Source organism: Rattus norvegicus, chromosome 1 (genome assembly GCF_021556685.1).
Source record: "Rattus norvegicus strain SHRSP/BbbUtx chromosome 1, alternate assembly SHRSP_T2T, whole genome shotgun sequence".
Classification (NCBI taxonomy): domain Eukaryota; kingdom Metazoa; phylum Chordata; class Mammalia; order Rodentia; family Muridae; genus Rattus; species Rattus norvegicus.
The window spans coordinates 106,898,515-106,907,928 of NC_141534.1; the positions used below are offsets into that span (position 1 = coordinate 106,898,515).

The 9,414-nt window shown below is 48.9% G+C and overlaps 1 protein-coding gene across 2 annotated transcripts; it reads right to left on the reverse strand.

The window, feature by feature from the left end:
• Nucleotides 1-1,081: 1,081 nt before the first annotated feature.
• Dkkl1 (dickkopf like acrosomal protein 1) lies at nt 1,082-9,411 on the reverse strand. 2 transcript variants are annotated; one of them, XM_087582009.1, is made up of 6 exons: nt 9,297-9,411; nt 5,979-7,253; nt 5,630-5,799; nt 4,581-4,721; nt 4,366-4,455; nt 1,082-1,467 (listed from the first exon to the last, which is right to left on the reverse strand). In XM_087582009.1, exons 3-6 carry the CDS (start codon nt 5,780-5,782, stop codon nt 1,159-1,161), a joined length of 693 nt encoding a protein of 230 aa, XP_087438135.1. In that variant the 5' UTR covers nt 5,783-5,799; nt 5,979-7,253; nt 9,297-9,411; the 3' UTR covers nt 1,082-1,158. The 2 variants fall into 2 exon arrangements, with proteins under 2 accessions (XP_087438135.1, NP_001102615.1); NM_001109145.1 differs by lacking the exon at nt 9,297-9,411 and having other exon boundaries at nt 1,083-1,467; nt 5,979-6,332.
• Nucleotides 9,412-9,414: the final 3 nt, after the last annotated feature.

Sequence of the window (9,414 nt, forward strand, 5' to 3'; positions counted from 1 at the left end):
TCTGAGATGTGAGAGCTCATTCTGGGGTCCCATCATGGGGATGATTATCCTTAGGTTGGCAGAGGCAGTCTTGGTGGTGGGTGTGGCTGGGAGCACAGAGAGGTCTTCTACTGGATATTGGGCTCTGTAGGCCAAGGCCTTCTTAATGGCTCCCCACAGCGTACCTTGATGAAAAGTCAGTCCATGGTTCTAAACAGTTTATTGCCATGGCAGAAAGCAGGTGCATAAAACTGTAGCCCACTTCTTAGGGTGAGCCTGAGGTTAAATACCTTTCGCAGGGAGGAGTGTCTGGGAAAGGAAGCTTATTGGCTAAGCCCTACAGCTTCTAGGTACCTCATTAGCATGGAGAACTGTTTTGAGGCTAGGTGACCATAGGACATGATTCTTTTGTGTGAGAAGCGTGACACTTGTTCCAGGCCAAGAATCTGGCAGGGAGCTGGGAGTCGCCTAAGCCTCAGGTGTGTGCCCACCGAGTCTCCGAGTCTCCGGGTCTCCACCTGCTCTACCTGACCAGACTTCATGGCTGGTGTTCCCCCCCCCCCCCCCCCCCCCCCCCCCCCCGGGGCTCGGGACCGAACCCAGGACCTTTCGATTCCTAGGTAAGCGCTCTACCACTGAGCCAAATCCCCAACCCCTGGTGTGGTTTTACATACACCACATGGCCGCTCACAAGGTCTGTAATTCCTCTCCCAGCAGATCTGATGCTCTCTTCTGGTCTCCAGGCACAAATATGGTGTGCAGAAATACATGCAGACAAAATTTTCATACATATAAATTTAAAACATTAATTTTTCAATATTTGCTCTTCCTTTTGTGAGGTCTTGGGTAATTTTGTAAAAAATCTAAAAAATTATATTTTGGTGACTGGGGTGGCTCAGCAGACTACTTTAAAAACTTGGGACTTGGGATGGCAGACAGGCTGGACCAAAGGCTTCAGTACCAGGTGTTTCATGGTGCTACAGGAGACCCAGTTCTCAATGAGATGTGAGCAAGAGCTGGCCATTGGCAGAGCTGAGTGTATTGTGGGATGGAGTAGTTATCCCTGGCCTGTTTGGGAAGAGATACCAAAAGGAGATTGTGCTAGATGTAAGAAAAAACTTTATTTCCATATGGTGTTGGGGTAGGGTGTAGGACATGCAGGGATACACGGTCCCCACCTTATAGCTGCTGGGATGGCCTGAAGATGTAGAGAAAGTGTGTCTTTCGGATGGGCACCTTGGCGTGTTGGGGCACATGGACCCCTTCCTCAAGGTTGTCCTCATGGGCGCCTCCTCGGAGCCCATCCCGGATGGCCTGCATGCGGTGCCGCTTTTCTGTGAGCCAGCGGTTTCCGTCCTGGACATCTGGCTGGGTCCTCCGTCTTGGCATCTTCATAATCCAGAAAGCCACCCGCCGGGGCTCTGGGTGCAAACTGTCGGTGGCCTTCTGCACGGGCACCAGGGCCTCTTTCGCCTCCACTTTGGGCACCTGGAAATGAGGCACAGGGAGGTCCTCAGATGCCACACAGCACATCCAGGATGTTTAGGCCATCCTCAGATGCCACACAGCACATCCAGGATGTTTAGGACATTCCATCTACATCTTGGCTCACTTAGTGCTTTTGGGTTAAAAATCCCCTTTTGGGTAGACAGTTCTGTTTTCTGTCTGGCCTGATGCATTCTTCGGTAATAAATTTATTATCTATTTAAGATTTTTTTATGTGCATTGGTGTTTTGCCTGCATGTAAGTTAATGTGAGGGTACCAGATCCCTGGAACTGGAGTTACAGACAGGTGCCATTTAGGTGCTGGGAACTGAACCTGGATCCTTTGGAAGAGCAGCCAGTGCTCTTAACTACTGAGCCATCTCTCCCGCACCCAGATTTGATTGTTTTTAAACTTCCGCCAATGCCTTAAAGATGATTTCATCATATGTTTCCCTGTGCGCGTCTGCGTGTTGGGTATGTGAGCCATTTGCATGCATTGGTGTCTGCAGAGGAACACCCCTGGCAAGTATCTCCCTGGCTCCAGTAATTCCAGTCTCGGGAAATCTGGTGCCCTCTTCTGGCCATTGTGTGCATCTGCACTCATGTGCTAACACATGTTTTAAAAATTAGAAAAAAAATTTTTTTTTAAAAGAAACCATTCACTGGGCAGTGGTGGTGCTTGCCTTTACTCCCAGCACTATGGAGCAGAGGCAGGAGGATCTCTGTGAGTTTGAGGCCAGCCAGAGTTAAACAGAAAAACCGCTATACTGGCTGGTTTTGTGTGTCAATTTGATACAAGCTGGAGTTACCACAGAGAAAGGAGCATCTCTTGAGGAAATGCCTCCATGAGATCCAGTTGTAAGCCATTTTCTCAATTAGTGATCAAGGGTGGGAGGGCCCCTTGTGGGTGGTACTATCCCTGGACTGGTGGTCTTGGGTTCTATAAGAAAGCAAGCTAAGCCAGAGGAAGCAAGCCAGTAACATCCCTCCATGGCCTCTGCATCAGCTCCTGCTTCCTGACCTGCTTGAGTTCCTGTCCTGACTTCCTTTGGTGATGAACAACAATGCGAAAGTGTAAGCTGAATAAACCCTTTCCTCCCCAACTTGCTTCTTGGTCATGAGGTTTTATGCAGGAATAGAAACCCTGACTAAGACATCTTGAAAAATAAAAACAAATGATAAATGTGTGTTGGTCCACATTTGGGATCCCTGCATTTGGGTGGTGGCACAGAAGTCTTGAGTCGCCCTAAGTCAAAAACCTTAAGTTATGCCAGGTATTGTGGCTCAGGCCTTTAAAGTCGGCACTCAGGAAGCAGAGGCAGGCAGATCTCAGAGTCGAAGGCCAGCATGGACTACAAAGCGAGCTCCAGGATAGCCAGGGCTACGTAGATAGATCCTGTCTCAAACCAAAGCAAACCAAAACACCCAAACCAAAGTAAGGCAAAACAAAAAACCTGATGTGTCACCAGGCTGCCTGGTGCCTATTCCATTAAATTCCTGGCTGCCTATGCCAAATTCCTGTTTTGAAATTACCCTGACCTCAGTTGGGCCTGATGGTTCAGGCCTGTTTTCCCAACTACCTGTGGGTTGAGGCGGGGCATTGAAGTTCAAAGCCAGTCTAAGCTACAGAGTGAGACCCTATCTCAAAAAGGGGTCTGCCAGTAAAGTACTTGTGCCCAACTATGAGAACTTGAGTCTGGTCACCAGCATTCAGGTAGTGGCCAGGAGATGTAGCACATGCTTGTAATGGCTACACTGGGGAGGCAGGGACTGGAGGATTCTGGGGGCTTGCTGGCCAGCCAGATTAACTGAAGATAAGCTTCAGATACAGTTTGAAACCCTGGCTCAAAAAATAAGCTAGAGGCCTGTAGACCTTCAATCTCAACACACAGGAGGCAGAGTCAGGGAGTTGGGGATCTCTGTGAGTCCAAGGTCAGCTAGGACTATATAGTAAGGTCCTGTTCTCAGAAAAAATAATGAATGGAGAGTTAATAAATAGGAGGATTTAGGAAGACAATACCTACTTGGCCATTCCTATGTGTACATGGGTTGTCACAGAAATCCCAAACAAAAACCAAACCCCCACTGAGATGGGACCCATACTTCTGAGATTGGTGGAGTTTTTGAATGCTAAGGTTTACAAAGCCATTAAGAGACCCAAAACTTTCTTGAATGACCAAAACACTTTCTGAAGTTTACAAGTAGACTGCTTATATTTGTTTTGACACAGGGTCCTCATAAGTCCTAGCTGGCCTGGCACTCGCTTTGTAGATCAGGTTGGTCTTGAACTCACAGAGATACTCTTGCCTTTTTTTTTTCTTTTTTCTTTTCTTTTTTTCGGAGCTGGGGACTGAACCCAGGGCCTTGCACTTGCTAGGCAAGCGCTCTACCACTGAACTAAACCCCCAACCCCTACTCTTGCCTTTTGCATAAAATCGTGGCAACCCTCAGCTTTTCAAGTACCCGTTGACCCATCCCTTTTGACACATCACACTGAGCCCCAGAATTTCAAGGATATACCATGTATGGAGTGTGAACTGGCTAATTCTAAATGCCAACTTGCCACAGCTTAGAATCACCTGAGAAGAAAGTCCGAATGTGGTATTAACTAGATCAAGATTGTTATGATGTAGGATGACCCAGCACATTGTGGGCAGAACCATCTAAGACAGGACAAAACAAGCAAATATGTTTTTTTTCTCTGTTTGCTCTTGAGAGTAGAAATGATGCCATGAGTTTCCCTAAGTGATGGGCTATAAACCTTTCCTTCCCTAAACGTTTTCGGCTAAAGTATTTTATTACAGAAGCAGAGAGGAAACTGGAACAGTATGGCACAGTGGACTTCCTCAGCTATAGAAAAATGCTGATTTCTTAACACCTGGGGGCAAGGGAGGTCCTTACCTTCCAGTCACCTTCTGGGTTCACTTCTGGCTCAATGGAAGCCACCACCTTCTCGGAGATGAGCACCTCCCCTGTCTGGTTGTCAGTCATCTGTGAGGGTTGCACAAGAGAGTCAGAACAAGCCCGCTTTCCTCCCTCACCTTCCCCTCTCCTATCGGGTAAAACAGCTTGATAGGTGGTGGGGAGAACTCAGGAAGGACTGCTCTGCGGATTACCTTGTCTATCTGTAGGTGGCTGGAGAGGGTATGGTTTCCCATTCTGTGCTCCTGGTTCTGTTCCTGATGGAAGTTCCTAGGAAGGTCTCGGAAGTCCATGGGGGAGGAGAAGAAGTTGTCCAGGTCTTGTAGCAGGTCATTCTAGGACCAGAGGGAAATGGTGTGCACACCTGCTGTCCTTCCACCATGATGCTGTCCATGCCAGTCCCATCCTTCTCCTTCAGTCCTCTGGTCCCCAGAGCCTCTAGTCACCAAATCCCCAGCTGTCTTTCTGTCCCAGTGCCTTTCTGTTCCTGCTCATCACCTGTCCTGGTTACCACCTCCCCTCCCCTTCCCTCTACCTCTCATCCCACACATACTAGGTAAGCCCTGAACCCCTTAACCATATCCTCAGCCTCCTGGTTTGGTGGCTTTACCTCTGAGCCACCCCAGCCACTATAACCCCAGCCCCTCTTTTTGATTTACTTTGCCTGGGTCTCACTATGTAGCTCTGCCTGACCTGGAACTCCATATGCAGAGCAAACTGGCCTCAAATTCAGACATTGCCCTGACTCTGCTCTCCCAAGTGCATGGGTTGCCAGACCTGCCTCTTGTTACATTTTGAAACAGGGTTTGAGGAAAGTTGCCTAGGCTGGCGTTGAACTTGTTTTTTTCTCCTGTTGGGATTTCATGTGAGCCTTGGCCACATCCAGGACCTTCTAGCTAGGGTGCCTGCCGGGCTTTCAGCCACAGACCCAGTTTCCCTTCCTATTTTGTGTTGTCATGTTCCCTGTCGGTCTGTTCAATCCACCACCTTATACTCCCAAATTCTCATGTATTCCTGGCTGGCCTCGAACTTCCTGTGTAGGGGAAGATGGCTTTGGACTCCTGTTCCTCCGTCCTCTACCTCCTGAGTGCCGGTTTAATTGTTGCAGGGCGTCAAGCTCAGGGCTTTGTACACGCTAGACTACCACTCTCCCATCTGAGACACATCTCCAGCTCTCTCTTTTCTGTTTGCTCCCTTTCTTACGTGTCTTCTGCCTGGTCCATCTCTCTGCCCCATCACTCACTTTTAGGAACAGTCGACTAAAGCTTTGAAGAAGACTCTGAAGGCCCAGAAATCCGGAGGAGTTCTGCTGAGAGTCGGCATCATGGATCGGTACAGCAGAGGCGCACACAAAGGCCAAGGGGAGCAGCAGCAACAGGACTCCCAGTCGACCCATTGCAGTTGTGTGGGAGGCTGTGACAAGGACAGTTTCAGATTCCACAATCACCTCTTGGCGGCCTCTTCCCAGGCTCCGCCCTCGATAAGGGTCCCGCCCCGCCCACCTGCCCCTCATCCCTAGGATTCTGTAGGCATTCTCTCCATTTTAGACTTCTCCTGTCCAGGTTTGGCCTCACTCAGATCCGGTTCCTCACCTTTGCCTACATTCGCGCCTTCTCCTGGACTGCAGCTCGGCCACCCGGCTCCGGACACCGCCGGATACGGGCAGTTAAAATCCAGTTCTGGTCTCGAGCCTGGGCAAATTACTGGAGCGTTCGTTCGTTGGGTGCCACCTCTCCGCGAGACTGGCCACGCCCCATTGTCTCACCACGCCCACCACCCACTGTCACCTAGAATCCTTACTACTCCACCATAATCCTCACTACTCCACCATCATGTTTCTGGCAAATCCACATCTGTATTGTTCATTAACCACGCCTCTTAAGCTAGACCTCCTCATGGAAGGCCACGCCCACATCTGGTGACCTTACTCACAAACCAGGCATTTATTTTACCTCATGCCTGAGAGTCACTCTTCTTTTTGGCAACAATGTCTTTTTTTTGGGGGGGGGGGGAGCTGAGGACCGAACCCAGGGCCTTGTGCTTGCTAGGCAAGCGCTCTACCACTGAGCTAAATCCCCAACCCCTCAACAATGTCTTTTAACACAGATTTTCCTCATTGGCCATGATCATCAAAGGGACACGCCCTCTTTCTTCCTGACCACACCTCCACCTGACCAATCTGAATTCTCCCTGATTTCTCTGGAACACAGAAGCTTGCCCCTTATGCCACAGCCACCTGTCTCCTTGCCTTTGCCCAGAGTTGATGACCTCATGGATAAACCTTCCCTTCATATCATGCCTCTACAACACCTCCATTTTTCACTTACTACTTCCCTTAAGTCAGACCACTAGGTCCTCTCTTGATCATGCTCCTATTCTATAACCTCGCTCCCACTTGATGATCTTAACCTCCAGCCTCTATTACCTAGACTTATCATTGGCCTCAGCCCCGGAACCTTCAGTCCTGCCTACTGTTCTCTGATTCCAACTCTCCCAAGGGAGTCAACCATCAATCACAGATGGCCACGCCCTTTAAACTAGAGCAATGCTCCACCCAGGTCACGCCTCTATTCCAGAACTACTCCGACCCCTGTTCACTCCATATCTGGGTCTAAGATCATTCATTTAATTTTATTTATTCAGGGTGCTTGCGCACAGGAGTGTCATGGCGCAGATGTGGAGGTCAGTGGTAACTTTCAAGAGCTGGTTCTCGCCGGCCACCGTGTGGGTCCTCAGGATCGAACTCAAGCTTGGCTGCCAGTGCCTTGAGCACTCCGCTATGTTGTTTACCCTCATTTATTGACTCTCCGAGCATTACTGTAGATGTTTCTCATTTTCCGGCTGATTTCATTTAAAAAGCCCAGTTACTTCCAAAAAAAAAAAAAAAAAAAAAAACCTAATTACAATCCTGTGATGTATTTTCCAAGAAATCCCAAATCCAAGCTTCCCCTTCTTTCAGACTCACTCACAGAGCCACTCTTGAACACAGCAGGTGCTTCTTTTTCCTCTTTTTCTCAGGTTTGTTTAAATTAGAAATAGGGTCTTAAGCATCATAGACTGGCCTTGAACTATGCACAGGAATATGACCTGTGTGTGTGTGTGTGCGTGCGTGTGCGCGCGCGCCCACATGCACGCACAGCAAGCAGGAGGTCAGATGGCAACTTTTAGGAGTCTGTTCTCCTTTCCACCGTGTGGGATCTGGACATTGAATTCAAGTTGTCAGGGTTGGCAGCAAGTACTTTTCTCTGAGCCATTTGTCCAGTCCATAGCTCTGTTTTCCTGCTTCCTTTCCTTCCTTTTTTGTTTTCTTTTTCTTGTTTTCTTTTTTTGAGATAAGATTACTCTGTGTAGCCCGGGCTGTCCTGGAACTCACTCTGTAGACGAGGCTGGCCTTGAACTCAGTGATCTGTCTGCCTCTGCTTCCTGAGCACTGAGATTAAAGGCCTGTGCGTGCCCCCGGCTGATTGTTTGGGGGCTTTTGTGTGTTTTCTCATAGAACGTTTGTATTTCAGTGTGCTGGTTAACTTTTTTTTTTTTTTTTTTGGTTATTGTTGTTTTTCTTGTTGTTAACGTGACACAGGCCAGAGTCATCTGGGAAGAGGGAAGCTCAATTTAGAAAATGTCCCTATCAGATTGGCCTCCAGGGCCTTGTGACCTAGGCAGCAAGAAACCTACTGGGCTGGACTCTCTGTGTTTCTGAAGGTCCATTGAAATGGCACCCATCCCGATAGAGACAGAGCCTGGGTGCCTGAGGGCAGAGTCTTGATTAATGATTGATGTCAGAGGACCCAGCTCCAGGTGGGTGGTTTCACCCCTGGGCCAGTGTTCTAGGTGTTGTAAGGCTGAACAAGCCCTGTGGAGCTAGCTTGTGAGCAGCACTTCTCCAAGGCCTTTCTCTGCTTCAGATCCCTCCTCCAGGTTCTTTGAGTTTCTGCTCTGACTTCCTTTCATGATGGATTACAATGGGAATCTTAAATTAACTCTTCCCTCCCCAAATGCTGTTGGTCATGGCGTTTATCACAGTAATGGAAAACAAACTGGAACACCCAGGTTAGCTTCAACTCTACAAGAGCTGGGAATATAAATTAGTGGTGTCACTCTTACTCAGACCTTCAGTTTTAAGAGAACAAGACCCAGGACCCTAACTCTCTGCCCTCATTCACCCAGGCCCTGTCTGTACTCCGAGACTGGTACCACTAGTGCCTAAGCATTGTGGAGTCTGCACTTCCGTGGATCTTCAGAAAAGTTGGGGGTCCAGCCTACAGGCTTCATTCTGGCCAGGTCTCAAGGAAGCTGTGTTCTCATCAGAAGCAAACCAACACCTGACTCATCAAACAGAAACTGGTTGGACTAGAGACAGCTCTGAGCTGGAACTCCTGCCTAGCTCTGGTGAGGTCCTGAGTTCTGACCTTCATTTTTACACACACACACACACACACACACACACACACACACACACACACACACACACACACGGCTGGAGAGAGGGCTCAGGGATTTAGTGTACTGGCTGCTCTTCTGGAAGATTTGGGTTTGATTTACAGCACCCACATGGTTGACCACAACCATCTGTAACCCCAGTTCCAGGGAATCCAGTGCCCAGTGCCCTCTTCTGGCCTCTGTAGGTATTAGACACACATGCAGACAAAACATACAGAAAAATTTAAACGTCTAAAAACAGTAAAATAAAAACATAAAATTGGTAAAGATTATGTTGTTCCTGTCAATTCCACATCCTCAGCAAACACACAGGGTGACCCAGGTCACGCCCCCTCCTCCATCTAGGAGTCTACTCCCCTCACCTTGTCCCTCAGACCCAGGCTCCAGATCCCAATATTCTTTTTTCAGACCCAGAGTTACAGACCCCAGCCTCCTCTGCCAAAGTCATGAATACAGGCCCCCATAACCACCTTCTCTCCTAGGGACTCCAGCATCCGCACCTAGTCCTTAGATGGACTCATCTCTCCCAAAGCAAGCACCTCGTCCCGAGTGTCCCCGTGAGATTCCGAGCCTACCGCCGGGCCCGCC